The sequence below is a fragment of the Thunnus albacares genome, chromosome 5, assembly GCF_914725855.1.
Source record: "Thunnus albacares chromosome 5, fThuAlb1.1, whole genome shotgun sequence".
NCBI classification, from domain to species: domain Eukaryota; kingdom Metazoa; phylum Chordata; class Actinopteri; order Scombriformes; family Scombridae; genus Thunnus; species Thunnus albacares.
Window position 1 is genome coordinate 19,040,752 of NC_058110.1, and position 15,902 is coordinate 19,056,653.

At 42.1% G+C, this 15,902-nt stretch overlaps 1 protein-coding gene across 5 annotated transcripts in view; it reads right to left on the minus strand.

Moving 5' to 3' along the window:
• The window catches only part of LOC122982366 (neuron navigator 1-like), a 109,291-nt gene that overhangs the window by 72,223 nt on the left and 21,166 nt on the right, over positions 1–15,902 (minus strand). For 4 of the 5 annotated variants that reach the window (XM_044351607.1, XM_044351606.1, XM_044351603.1 and 1 more), the window contains 3 exons: positions 14,546–14,728; positions 8,589–9,496; positions 7,678–7,769 (listed from right to left, as the gene is read on the minus strand). In XM_044351607.1, the coding sequence (XP_044207542.1) occupies positions 7,678–7,769; positions 8,589–9,490 (994 nt within the window). In that variant the 5' untranslated portion in view covers positions 9,491–9,496; positions 14,546–14,728. The remainder of the gene's footprint in view (positions 1–7,677; positions 7,770–8,588; positions 9,497–14,545; positions 14,729–15,902) is intronic. The other variant, XM_044351604.1, reaches the window with a different exon arrangement.

A 15,902-nucleotide genomic window follows, 5' to 3' on the forward strand; every position in this document is an offset into this window, starting at 1 on the left:
TAATGATGGCAGTGCATAAAAGCAACTTTAAGTCCACCATTACTCATTAACAATCAATACAACTGTTTGCAGTAGAATTTGTATACAGAGAACAGTTCTTAGCTGGACTGGTGGAGTGTTAATGCTCTGGATGTATTACCATTAGAGCAATTCACTTTCTCCTGTATGCAAGCAGCTATGCCTGCAGCTACGATGTTATCAGGTCTCAAGCTGTTAGGACTAGCATTCAAACAAGCAGGCTGTTGAGCTAATGCCCATTTTCTGTTACATTTGCATAAATCGGTTGACACTAAACCAGAGCTAAAATAAGCAATGTCCTGTTTGCTCACATTCCACACTCAATATTTGAGTGGTACTTTAAAAAACAGCTCATTTTTCAACAGTACTCAAACTGTCGCCAATCGAACCTAAAAATGACACACACACACATATGTGGTACATGTATGGCACACTTGCCCCCAACCTAACATCCATCTGGCCTTGAATGAGTGTGTGTAAAACAGGAGCTCAGTAGCAGACAAAAACACAGACATACATTGGCTGTTTTATTGTGTAATGGCCAAAGCCATTAATTAGAACCAGTAAACTTTAATAAAGGGCCAATGTTGAAGTGGTAATGCCACACTGAGGCCAGAGCTGAATGGTGACAGTTATGGAGGCTCTGGGGGCTGGTAGCAGGCTAGTAGGGGGTAAGGGATGTAATTTAAGGCTAATAGGTGCTGTACGTCAGCTCTTATACCTCCCTGATGAGGGATTAAGGTTAGTCAAACGAGAGTGGCCGCGTACAAGGCCAGTCTGTGTGGCGCACAGATGCACGAGGGGCAAAGACACACGTTAATGCTCTTGAAAGCACGTACACACACACACATACAGGTAAAGTGTGTAATGGCAGCACACAGCTACTTGTTTGTTCCAGTACTCGTCTGTCTGGCTCCACAGTCTAATCACTTTAATATATGTCTGATGTAAACATATATTCTCTTGCTGTCTTTCTACTTAACCTCTCTTTCTCGCTCAACACACACACACACACAGCATGCTGTCTGCGCAGGGTGTTTGACCTGAGCAGTCTGGCCTGACATCAGAGAAGCTGGCAGTTTCAGGGTGTGATGGGTGCCAGTGCTCAGCATTAGCCTACACATTCATCACGTAGCAGACGCACACATTCAGCATGTTACAGAGGCATGTGTTTGTGTGGGTGTCAACGCGTTTGTGGGCTGACCACTCGCTGGAGCCTTGGGAAATTTGCTACGATGACGGGCAAACAGTTCCGTACACACATAAAGACACTTTTAAGTAAGGGTAAGAGGGACAGGCAGAGATACAGCGATGAATGGATAGATTGAAAACACAGAGTGAAATAGGGGTGAGAAGGAGAGAGAAAGAGAGACAGCCAGGCTGAGAGAGGCAGGGTGTCTCTGTGCTTTGCATGAGTATATTTGCCCTAGCATCTCTAAACAGTTTGGAACAGATTCGCCACTATATTTCTACAGAGCAGTCATGTGAAGTAGCCAGCGAACACACACACACAGACACTGTGTGGTGCATTATATGCATGTTTACAAGGTTATACAAGGTCTCCAGCTTTGAAAGGAAAAGTACTGCGAGAGAAGAGAGAAGTGATGCTGCTTTGAATGTGACTAATTGTATCAAAACGCCTTAAACTCTTAAGAGGAACGGTTCCCATTCCACTAAGCAGATGGCACGCATTTTCACTTTCACCCACTCACTGTTGTCACCCAATCCCTCTTAGTTCCTCTTAGTTTTTGCCTTTTTCTGTGTAACTAAAAGGGGAAAAAAAGTTGTTCTAAAGATGAGACAAGCGTGAACGGGGTGGAGAAGTGAGAAGAAAATGACGTGAGTGCAACTGAGAATAGGAGCTGGAGAAAAAGGCAGCGCGTCAGAAGAGGAGAGCATGGACCATGAAAGAAGTCTACTGGATGCCACTGGTGAGGAAAAAGGAGAGAGAATGTGAAAGTATGATGCAGAAAACAAAGTAATGAGAAAAATAAGAAGAGGAGGAGGAGGAGGAGGAGGAGGAAGAGGACGGGATGAGGAAGGATCTCTGTATATGTGCCAGAGGAGCAGAGGAAGCCTGTAAGACAGAGAGGGGATATCCTGCCTCACTGCCACGCCACTCCTGCTACGTTTGCTTATGTCCGCTAACACGCTAAAGCATGAGGTCCACAGGACATAGGGAAGAATACCAGACTGTGACACACAACCAGGGGAAGGCTAGCAGTCACACACACACACACACACACACACACACACACACACACACACGCACACACACACACACACACACACACACACACACACACACACACACACACACACACACACACACACACATACACTGGTGCTGTACCAACACAATAACATGCCCATTGATGTCCTGTTTACATACAAAGTACTGAGAGGACATACTGATACATACAGTATAAGGCTTCCTAGTCTGAGTCAAAAATGTGTACGTGTGAATGAGGAAGGGATTTTTCCAGAGTGTCACCTCTTTGGTGGTCAGTGCTGATGATGCACACCATGAGTCACTGGCTTAAGGATTCGGGCAATACAACCACTTAAAGACTATCAATAACAACAGTGTGAGTGAATCAGTCATACTAACTCCCGATTCCGGAGGCACATATGTTAATACAACAAAAACACCATTCTCTCCCAAGGCAAATGTCACACACTCATCATGAATCACACACAGCTGAGCGCTGAAAAACAACAACTGCCTTCCTGAGAATCTCAAAGCATGTGAAAAGAACGAATTTCTGTTTTTGTTTTAAAAACGTATCGCTCTTTGCAGACACTCCCTCGCAGCCGCCTCAGTGTTGACATTCTCAGCACACTTCCCAGGGGTATCCCACAATGCTGTGCTGCAGGGGCTTGTTGCCTGGTTACAGCGTGGTGTGCATATATTGTGGCAGCGATGGATATCATCAGCATGTGCGATGTGCCAATTCTTCTTGAGTGTGTGTGTGAAATCAAATATCAATTAATCAATTAATATCAGGAATCTGCATCCTGAACATATATTCTGGCTTGTAAGTGTGTGCTTTATTTACCATGGGTCATTAATTTGACATATAGATGTCTTTGTGACTCCATTCCTGTGTGTGTGGGTGTGTGTGGTCCCACAGAGACACAGAGAAGTTACACACATGACTGGCTCCATAACTCGACTCCCTGGGTTGGGAGTCACCCCAGAGGTCAAAAAGGATCTTGAGTGTGCACTCATTCACCCATTCCTCAATTCAACCTTCTCCCTCCTTTCTCTCTTCCTTCATCTCTCGCTCTATCTACTGCAGCCATTACTGTGTGCCTCCTACATTGTAAGGGAATGTCCCTGGGGGGAGAGAGAAGGAAGAGGAGGAGGAGGACACAGGAGGAGGTGGAAGCTCTGTCTTAGTGCATTGCCATTCCAGGACTGGATGGCTCAGTGTGCGACAAGAATAGGCAAGGAGCCTCTCCTGTATGTGTGTCTGTTCCTTAACACATGCTTATGCATGTGTTCCTTTGGATTATGAGCATTCATGAGAACGAAAATCACTTTCCCACTTGTGTGATGTCTTTTTCATCACCTAACCCAAACATAAAGGACTAGCAGTTGACCCTGCGCTGAACTACAGAACTCTTTGACAGGTCAAGGTTAGGGTCAAATATAGAGTAGGGCATGACATTAAACCCAAAATAGTGATTACTGCCTCACTCCTGGTGATGAGTGAGGACATAATCTAGTCCATGCTTATGTCTGATCATCTTCCCAAAGCTACTAAACCACTCATCACTGTCCAACGCCAACTCGGCATATGTGTCTCTGATTAGATTGGCCAAAGAGGATTATACACTGTCTAAGAGTAGATGCAGCCGGGGTTATCAAAATGCTATTCACGAGACAGTTCAACAGCATTAAAGGAATGGAGAGCATGAAATTTATCAACTGGAAGCTGATTTCATAATTTCATTACTAAAGATTTTGCCTTCGACCAGTTTAAAGAGTAAATGTAAAAACTAAAAGTGAAAACTGTTGGCTTTACAGTTATTTCCATTGGCTATTGTTATTAAGTGCATGTACAGGTACAGTACACAATGTTGGGAAGTCATCAAAAAAGAATGAAGGTGGCGTAGTTGCACTGCAAGGCTTTGTGTCTTGCACTTCATGCCTAATTTGCACTTCTGGTTTGATGCCAACTGCATTCCGTTGTTAAGTACTTGTATTTGTTCAATAGCAATAAAGTTGAATCTAATCTAATCTAATCTAATCTAATCTAATCTAATCTAATCTAATCACTGGTGGCTTCTGCCCAGGGACTACAGATGAAAATGAGCTTTTAGCTATATCTGGTACAATAAATGTATTGGGAATTGTCCCTGTTAAATAAACAATAAATTGATGAATAAACAGTGTGACTAACAATTCGAAACTGATGTGGTGTGACTACAGCAAATTAAGTTCATCTTCATATTCTTCTGTCAAGCTGAGCAAAATAAATATTAAAGTTTTCAGTAATTTCTAATTTGATTGTATTAGTTTGTATTATTGATCCATTTTCCTTATGGGATGTATTTATAATATAAAAAAAGACCTCTCTTTACAACATAAGACACAACAAGAGAAAAATACATAATAATAAATAATATATTAAGGGAACTGGGACTATTACACAATTCAGTATCACACAATGCCTTAGGTAAAATCTCTGTCCCAGATTGTGTTAACTGTTTCAAACAAACAAATGCCCATTAAATTCAAAATGACTTTCCAACCCAACACCTGGAAAGTACAATAGCCACTTTTTAAAATTACACGAATGTCAAAGTCAGATGATTTCACCATATTTGTGCAGGTGAGTGTGGGACACTGTGCTTAGTGTTTCATATCCTTGTGAACAGAATTCACAGACCAGATGTAAATCATGACCTCCACTGTGTCTGTGGGTATCTGTACAGTGTGTGTGTGTGTGTGTGTGTGTGTGTGTGTGAGAGAGAGAGAGAGAGAGAGAAAGAGAGAGAGACAGCTGACAGACTTTGAGAGTGTCCGTAGGGAATAACTGGCCATACCCTCACTGGGAGATGAAAAATGACACACAATCCACATCACATTTATCTTTCAAACACCATCTGTGTACTGTCACACACGCATACGTCAGCACACACACACACACATGCTCAGACATGAGCACATGCTCAAACACACCTCTCCAGAGAGCAACAAGGTCAAGAGGTCTGCAGTCTAATTGAAAGACCACATGGTGGTACGGTCACATTAAATGTTCAGGTCTTCATTAGGGTCTCGGATGGAAGACGTAAGAGCTTATTATGTTACCCCTGATTCAATCAATGTATATGTAAGCACCCAACTTAGGGAAATCTACTCTTTTGCCATAGTCACTAAAGAAAACCATAACTGAATCAGATGATGTGTTGTGTGTTTCAGCTTTGAAATACTAAACTAACATTCAATCTGTCTTTTCATCTCTGTGCACACATTTGCTGTTTCCTCTGTTACCTCCTTACACAAAAAGAAATCCATCAACCCACTGACCTTCTCTTTTTATCCTTCACCCTTCTCGCTCTTTCTTTCCTCCTTCCCTCCAAACTTTGCCTTCCTCCCTGTTTCCCTCCCTTCCTCCGCTCCCTAAATTACAGTTATTATGGTGTCAACCCACCCTCCATGTAAATGCAGCTTCAGAGGAGTCTAAGACACTTTTAGATCTGTTTCTAACGCCTGCTAGGGACCAATTACAAGGCCACAACCATAGTCCCAAGACATCCAGAGGCCTGTAAAGACTGGGGTTGGTCCACCATAAGCTCCCATACCCCTTCCCACGACCAGCTGGTTGAAACCTCCACAAAGCTTTCAGAAGGTTTTATTTGCCAACAGATCTATTCTGGTAGCTGTAGTTTTAGACAGGCCAGGTCAGTAGAATAGAGAACATCAAGGAAAACCTGTACTGTGATACATCATAAAATATGTTCAAATAATTAATAATAGGTGTGATTATCATATATTGTCCATATATAGTGCATTTAGGAAGTCTTAGGACAGGGACACATTTTTCATTGTGCTGTCTGTATTCTAGCACATTTTTTAGGGTATGTACAGCCACGTCAGATAAATAGTGTATGAATAACATCCCTTTGTATACACTTGTATTCATTTTTATAAAGTTCCTCAATTTCAGGGGACAGAAAGAAATAGTTTGTTGTGACAACAATAACAAGCTCTTGCTTGTTTCAGAGGCTAACCCTAACCTCAGTCTGGTCCTCAGTGATTGAAACACAGATTCAGCTGGTCTGAAGTCAGGTGACTGACTTGACCATCCAACTGTCTGGTCATTGAAAAAACCTTCTTTAATGATTTTGTCTGTATGGTTAAGGATCACTGTCTTGCTGCATTGTCTCTAAAATTTGGGGACATGTATACAAAGGAGTGGAGTCCTATAGTGTTCACTCAGTGTGGATGTGGACACCTTAAACCAGTTTTAACGCTTTTTTCTTAACATTTTAACAACGTCTTCACATTTCAAACTTAAACCTTACAGTCATTATGTCATTTCAAATCAAATGTGCTGTAGAAGCTAAAACAATTATGTCTGTCCAAATACTTTCAGACTGCACTGTACATGTTCTGTCAGGTGTGTATAACCAAGAATAGATTTTGGCCAGTAAAGCTTAATACACACTAACTCTGGGCTGCTCATTTCAAAGCTACGCAGTTTAGCTCCTCCAATCCATCTGACACCACATCAAAAGGAATGATTCACTAAGCCACTGATAAAGTCATATCTCTGAAGCATGTCCACATCCCTTGGCTCAGATTGACCACGGCAATGAATGACTATGGCTGTGGGTACAGAGCAAACCATTACTCAAAAGGCGTGTGGGTGGGAGGGGGAGGAGGTCATGTTGGGAATGTGGCTTTTTAGGTCAATGAAGCTGGAAAGGAGGAACTGCAAGAGAGAGGGAGAGAGAAGAAGCGTGAAGGGAGGACGGGTTCAATCTCCCTGACAGCTCTTGAATGAAGCTGAAATCAATGTGCATATAATATTGCCTGGCAGCGAGTTGCCCCATTTCATCCCATTACTGACCCACATCACCCATGTCATCTTCCTTCATCTTAACATCCTGAGCCCATCTCTCTTTTCCATCTCTTGATCCAGGAACCACTGTAGTCAGCAGAGCCCCAGGCAGACACACACACACACACACACACACACACACACAAACACACACACACACACACACACACACACACACACACACACACACACACACACACACAAAATTACACCACCTAACTTCAGACTTGACTCCTGAGGCCTGATGAGTGGGAGCGTGACAGACATATATTTGGACACAGAATGGTTGTCCCTTAAGTCTTCACTGAGTCTATTCAGGTTCCACAATAAGACCGAAAGGTCGCCTGCTGGCATGTCCTGTCTGACACCATTTATGACTCTGTCGCAGTAAATGCGTAGGAATCCATACCTAACAAAAGCGCCTCTCTTAGCTTCTCTGTGCCTTGATGCTAACTGGGCAGACAGAACTAGACGACAAGATTTGTTCAGAGAGGGAGAAAGAGAAAGGAAAAGTGATTCTGGAAAAAAATGTGCATCTGAATATGTATCTCTGCTCGACTGCTTGACTGTGTGTGTGTCTCACCTGGTATAAGGTCATCACAGCAGACCTCTATGGATCCAGATGAGCAGTCACTCAGTTCATCCACAGAAAAATCACTCTCCTGCACCTGCAGCCTGTCAACACATCATTAACACAGCCGTCACACATCTGTTACTGAACATGCAAATCACTTCAATACCGTTGATTACAATCAAAACACACAAGCCACTGTGTAGGACAGTGACACAGAAAATGGACAGCTTTCCCCTGCGTGTCACACTGATTTCCATACAAGCAAATTGATGAAACAGAAAATCACTGATAACACACAAAGCGCTGTGAATAATTTCATAATTATAAAAGGAAAACAAGTAAAAGGAAGAAGTTCTTTTCTCTTGTTTTCTTATTTTAGTAAGTACTGTACACCAGAAAATTCTATTTTGACTGATTCACTCTTCATGGATTGATTCATTTAACTAAAACACTGCACAATTCAATAACACACATCAAACACAGGAACACGGCATTTTTTTACTTACAAAATTAGATTCACTCTTTTCTTGTTTTATCATGAGGCCCAATGTGTGTGAAAGAGAGAACAACAGTATATTGAGTGAGCCCAGAGGCTGTCAAGAGGACACTTTAACAATCAGCTCTGCTCCAGAAAACACCAAGTGTGTGTGTGCGTGTGTGAGTGTGTGTGTGTGTTTGCGTGCTCACAGATACAAAGGAATTAGACTGAAATGGCCAAAACAGGCCTCTGGGGCTGGTCTTTAGTATCCAGGGAGGGAGTTGTCTTTAGTGTGTGTGTTAATAGAGAGTGGGATCGTAAAGAGCTATGAGAAGAGAAAGTGATCATATAATAATGACAAGAGAATGGTTTTACAACAGGAGTCAATTAAAGGGGCTTAGCAAGTTGTGTGTGTGTGTGTGTGTGAGCACAGACCGCTTACCTGTAGCTGAAGGGAGCCACAGTAGCCATGTTGACTCTCGGTGTGAGTGGTTCTGTGAACGCCTCCTCCTTTTGTAGGCTCTGATCCTGCACATCGACAGCCTCCTTGCACATAACTGGCATGATGAATGTGAGTGGTGGCAGCGGCTGGAGACCAGGAGAGGAAGCCGGACTACTGTCCTCAGGAGTCCCCATCTCCTCGTCCGATTGGCTGGTAGACTCACTGCGACCTCTGATGGTATGCTTGGAGCTTGTTTGAGCGAGAGCGGGGCGGAGGTTATCGTTGTTCAACATGGCGGACTGGGCTGGCTGGTTTTCTGGAGGCTCTTCTTCTCTTCCTGACTTGACTTCAAACGCCACCTGGGATGCAGAGTTGGAGTTGTCTCCTCTCCTGAACTGGTGTGGTGGACGTAGGTTGCTGGCTCCCCATGCTTGGTTCTTATTGGTGAAGGCACTTCTGTTGCGATTGCCGTCATGTGGAAAGTGTATTGGGGTTTGAGTCGGAGCAGGTTTACCCAGGTCTAGTGTGTCTTTGGAGTGTGCTGGTGGTATCCGGCGCTGGGTCAGTGGGCTGCTGTAGGCGGAACGTGAAGCCTGGGGAGCAGGTAGACCTCCCGTTCGCTGGAAGAGCTGACTTTTCAGGCCAGCGTCTCTCAGGGAGTCCCGAGAGGAAGGCCCTTGGATGCTGGTGCTCCGTGGGCAAAGTGAAGGAGAGTGCGTTGGTGTGTGCGTGGGAGTGTGTGTGGGTGTGTGTTTAGGGGTCTGAGTCAAAGGCCTAGGCAGCTCGCTAGCCCGGCGGCGGGTGTCTGTTTTTGGGGAAGACGGCAACAAGCTGCGTGGGAGGGGGATTCCTGATGAGGGAGGAGGCCGGGGGGCCGACTTCACATTGACTCCCCCACTCATACTGACCTGAATGGAGAAACAGAGAGAGACACCTATGAGTCAAAATGTTGAATACTAAGATGAGCACTCCACTTTCTTTATCTTTCTTTAGCCACAGCAACAATATAACACCATTAGTCACAAAAACCTTCCCAAAAAGTGTATTTTTTTAATTTAGGGGTCAATTTAACTATGTTAAAATCTATCAGGTAAACTAGAATTCGCTGTTCTCGACACAGAGCTAGTTATATAGTGCATTTATGAAGTATTAGGACAGGGACACATTTTTCATTGTGCTGTCTGTATTCTAGCACATTTTTTAGGGTATGTACAGCCACGTCAGATAAATAGTGTATGAATAACATCCCTTTGTATACACTTGTATTCATTTTTATAAAGTTCCTCAATTTCAGGGGACAGAAAGAAATAGTTTGTTGTGACAACAATAACAAGCTCTTGCTTGTTTCAGAGGCTAACCCTAACCTCAGTCTGGTCCTCAGTGATTGAAACACAGATTCAGCTGGTCTGAAGTCAGGTGACTGACTTGACCATCCAACTGTCTGGTCATTGAAAAAACCTTCTTTAATGATTTTGTCTGTATGGTTAAGGATCACTGTCTTGCTGCATTGTCTCTAAAATTTGGGGACATGTATACAAAGGAGTGGAGTCCTATAGTGTTCACTCAGTGTGGATGTGGACACCTTAAACCAGTTTTAACGCTTTTTTCTTAACATTTTAACAACGTCTTCACATTTCAAACTTAAACCTTACAGTCATTATGTCATTTCAAATCAAATGTGCTGTAGAAGCTAAAACAATTATGTCTGTCCAAATACTTTCAGACTGCACTGTACATGTTCTGTCAGGTGTGTATAGCAAAGAATAGATTTTGGCCAGTAAAGCTTAATACACACTAACTCTAACACCTATGAGTCAAAATGTTGAATACTAAGATGAGCACTCCACTTTCTTTATCTTTCTTTAGCCACAGCAACAATATAACACCATTAGTCACAAAAACCTTCCCAAAAAGTGTATTTTTTTAATTTAGGGGTCAATTTAACTATGTTAAAATCTATCAGGTAAACTAGAATTCGCTGTTCTCGACACAGAGCTAGTTACTGTAAACATCAACGGTATGCGAGCATGTGAACCAAGCACATATGACAAACTGAGTCATGGTAAACCACGAGTTGAGCTTATTTTCAGAAAGGCATGGAGCGTCTGCGCAATCAAATTTGCCTGCTGGGAGGTCAAAACACAAAAACAGCCTCACACACAAGCACAGACACATGCTCACAGCAACGTGTAACAGCTGCTTTTAGAGCGTTATGTTCTCAAATAACTGATTTTCTCCACATATTGAATTCAAATACACACTCGCATAGTAGATTCCCACACACACACACACACACACACACACACACACACACATATCATTGCCCAAACACACTGCTCTCTTACATTAACAGCTTCAGAGGTGGCAGGGGATCGTCCTTACCTAATATGCTTTGATTCCAGATATTCACACTTTCTATTGCCCTCTTCACCGTCCCTTTCAGAAATACACAGCCCTTTTAAGAACTATAAAACTCTAGTTAATAGTCTTTGAGCCCTTCTGAGCTGCGCAAGCTGTAGTGAATGTTGGTCAAGTGAGACATTTCATGTAATATCGTATAATTTAACTACCTTGTGCTGCCCAGCTGGAGAAAAAGAGGCGGTAGGCTGTGAGGTTAGGAGGTTGGAAAGATGGGAGGGGAGGGGAAAAAGAAGAAAACAGCAAGTGTAAACTGTAAACGATCACATCTTCTGGGGGAGGAACAGATATCAAATTGATTTGCTCTCCCTCACAAAATGTAAGAATCTCACGTGACAGTTTTTGATGAAATCTGACTTATTCATTCCAGCATGTAAATCATAATATCTCCCACAGGAGATTTACAATACTGACGAACATTTTTTGGGGAATTTGTAGTTCAAATTAAGACATTAAATGGGAAGAGGCAAGGTGATATAAGTTGGTTATAACACATATATGTTTTCCCACAATGATTTTTACTGTATTGTCAATTCAATTTTTTCTGTTTAACTTTTAAGAACTTTTTTAAGTGATACATTATTAGTAAGTGTATATTATTTTATCAATGTTTTAAATAAGAAATGCAGGTAAATATGCTTTTCTCTGTGATGAACGATATTAAATTATTAGCCAACCTATAACAATAAAACTGTCATATCTTCATGAATGTCATACACAACATAGTGAACTAACCATGTTGCTGTTACTGTCCAGATGTGCAGGACCTGGTCAACAGCTGTTCTGCTCTCATACGGATATAAACATACTTCATACAGTACTTCCTGTACTCCGCTTTTACTTTTGAAAAGATTGACATAAAAGGCATTTATTATTACACACACACACACACACACACACACACACACACACACACACACACACACACACACACACACACACACAAAATACACAGATTTAACGGTTAAACCCTGCTTGCCCTTTCTTAAATAGCAGAAATTCTGCTGCCAGAAGACTTCTTAGGAAACTGTCTTTAATAAAGCAGAGATACATCAAATTAAGCCGTCAAAGTCTCGGGGATAATATGTTGGATTATTTGAAAGGCGCATCTAATCACAGTATTGCACACAGTGTAATGTGGATCGCACAAACACACACATTAACTCAGCAGTCGGAGCAAAAGGTCTGTCATTTTCAGAATCCCTGCAGCGCAGAAAGGTTGACTAATTCAGCTCAAAAACTCAAAACAGACCCAAAAATAACCTTTCAGTTTGTTATGAAGGAAAGGATAGATTATCTGTAGAAGACCTTAATTTTTCCCACTCATATTATCAGACCCACTCACGCAGAAAATTGAGAGATTTGGGTATTTTGCCAAGGACTCCATCATAGTTGACTCAATGCTAATGAAGACCTGCAGCACACAGCGGCGGTGATGCAGCAGTAGGTAAACAGAGACAGATGCGATCATCCATTCTCCTCATCTCCCCCCATCTGTGCTTGTCTCTGTCTCTTTTCCTCTTGCTCTTTCTCACTTTCTCCTTCTCCTTGGAGGCCGATACACTGATAAGCATCAGAATTTCTGTCTGATACAATTCCTGCTAGGATTTCCAGGAGCACAGGTGCGGTCTGGCTCTGTGTCTATCTGTATGGAAATGAGCTATTCCCCAGAGATACACCAGGGTCACACTAGTACTACTGCAGCCGACACAAGGACACACAGAGACTCAGCTGTGGCGGGAATGTCTGTGTACATACGAAAAGAGAAAGAAATCGGAGACAAACAATGATACATGTCTGCTGACTGAAACTAGTAGTGGTAAGCAGGTAAAAAAGTGGCAAATCAAATTAAGGTCTGATTCCCTCACACATAAAGCAATGTTTTACAGCACAAGCTTGTTATACGTGTGGGGTGCGGTCTCTGTGTCATGTGTTCAGATACTATACTGGCTTGAAAGACAGGATTATTCTGTATCTTCCTGTTATATAAGTACCTTTACAATAGTTAGATTGTTGGTTAGCTGACATTTTCACCGTGGATCTAAAAGCTTGTGACTTGTCTGGCTACAGAAATTAGTCTGAATATAGAAAGTGCAGTAATTTGTAGTAATAAAAGGTTGAGTTTATTTAAAACCTACAGGAAGAACACGTAAGAAATCAGATATTTAGTTTGGTTTAAGGTGGGTTTTTTGTGGTTCAAGTCTGGTGCTAAGGAAAAAAGGTGAGGACAAATAGGTTAGCTATTAGTTAGTTATTAGTAGTTTTTTTCTGATCAGTTGATTAATCAGTTAGTCCATAAAACATCACAAAATAGTGAAAAATACCCATTACAGTCTCCCAAGATGACGTTCTTTAAACTTCTTTTGGCTGAGCAACAGTGCAACACCCAGAGATATTCAATTTACAACATAAAACAGAGGAAAGCAGCATTTTTTAAGATATGAGAAGCTGGAACCAGATAATGTCTGGCATTTTTGCTTGATAAATGAGTTTAACAATGACTGGATTTTAAAATTGCTGTTGATTAATCAACCTACTAATCAATTAGCTATTTGCTTAATACAATAGATGTGAGTGTTTCTGTGACATTCACTACATACAGACAACACCTCCAATGTTAAGTCTTTAAGTAGTTGCACACAACTTTCTGAGCCCCTATTAACTGACCCCTGCTGTAAGTAATAGTTATTACATTACATTGCAAGTGAATGAAAGGCCTATTAGTTAAGCAAACGTGTGGATAAACGAAAAAGTATTTGAAAAGTCATCTCAGTCATTCTGCCAGGATGGTGCTGACATCTGCTGGATATTGTGTGCAAAAGCAGCAGCAGCAGGCACCCTGATTCCTTCACTGCTCCTCTGTTCTGTGTAATTTTCTTTCTATCTCCACATAGCTAGGAGCTGCACCACATGAGCTGAGTAAAAACATACTTCACCTCAGTCAAAAAAAATGCAACTGTTTCGGGTATAAACTTCTCTTTCCTCTGACGGGAGAGCTTAGGCAGGATAGCGCAGCCAGCATAAGATGTTAGCTTCTAACTTCATAATCACATTACAACATTTAGCTCTCCGGTCCCATGACACACTCAGCCTGAACTGAGTTATGTCTGATCAAAGAAACATGTAAAGCCCCTCTCTCTCTCTCTCTCTCTCACACACACACACACACACACACACGCACCGTCACCCTTGTGATGAACACCCTCTGACTCATCACAAAATCAATAAATGAGGTAGTAACACAGGCCTCTCTGTCTGAACTGAAGGACATTAGCAGTGCCTGTGTGTTTGTGTGTGTCACCTAGTCTGGAAAGTCTACAATAAATAAATGTAATTACCTCCATAATGACAACAACCATCTTGCAATATCTTAGTGACACCCAGTGGTGCAAAAACACTAAAATGTACAGTTAGAATTCCTAGAAATGCACAGTGTTTGTAGAAGACAGTCACAACAGAATGACAATAACGACATCTGAAACTCAAATGCTGCTTATTATGAAATGTCATATGCCAGATCTGCTGTCCGACATGAGTACCTGCCAATTGGGTCCCGCGTCTTTGGTGAGCCGTTAGGCTGAGAAGGCAGTGCCGGTATGAGGGAGGTCACGCTTCTCCGACGTCCCAGGAACAATGGGCTGTTTTTTCCTGGATCACTGTTGCATCCTCACCACTGCCCTCCCATTGGTCCGTAGCGCCTCACTATTCACCAAGACAGGAAGCTGTGACAAACAGGAACCACATTTCCAGCCAATCAGCCAACCCATACCAAAGTGACTCATTTTCAAAGTCACTTTCTTTGATGAAATCAGTGTTCTCATCTGTTGGCAGCAAAACTTCATTTCAGTCACACAATAAATGTCTGTTTGAACAATGAACTGAATACTGTTTATGTTATTATGAGTCAGTTACCAAAATGGAAATTTACTTGGTCTACATTGACACATTCTGTCATCCTTAGGGACAGTTTTCAGGGACACAGTTAAACAGTTGACCACAATGTATTTTTCATGTCATACACTGGGTTCTGCAAGTGTTTTATTTATTGAGGATAGTCAATGACTGATGTGAAAACATAAAATTGACCAAAACTGGTCTAACAAGGCTTTCAGTGCTGCATGGTACAACCACATGGTGAAGTAATCAGTTGAGGAGTTCCACAAAATTTCTACAGTCAGAGTGTGAATCACTCAGAAACGAGGGAAAAGATGTTCTTCTAACACTCGCTGGCTCCACACGCACTCATTAAAGAAGCGAGGATAGTGGTGCAAACACATACACCCACACAAACTAAACAGGACAGGAGAGAACATAACCAGACTACCAATAATATAAACATTACCATGTGTGCACATGAAGTGCGCCTCTATTCTGATTCACTACTACTAATCTTCTCCACGTCATCCGACACTCTAATTTTTTCAGACCTTTCTCAGATGCACACACATTACACTATGTATGCTATGCATGCTGCACTGAGTCATACAGCCCCTATAACGCTGACTAAGGCTGATCGCATCATGTCACCCCTGGTTAGAGCGTACCCCCCACCTCTCTCATCCCCTCTTCCCCTCTTTTCATCCCACTTAAGCTCTGCCTTTCTGTCCGTTTGCCTCTCTCTTTCACTCTACAGCCATCACTCCGTTGCGCTCCTAATAATGATATCACTGTGAACATGTTCATCCAACAAGATGTGTTTGTATTTATCTGTTCACACAATCAACAGGGAAAAAAAATACCATTCATAGTTACATTTACAAAAAATGAGAGAACAGATAAATTCATTCAACAGTCTAATTAACAAACGCATAAACAGAAATGTCAAATACTACACTCACCCTCCGCGAGCATCTGGATACAAAGCAGCGACTGAGTTGTCTCCCAATCTGTATGCTG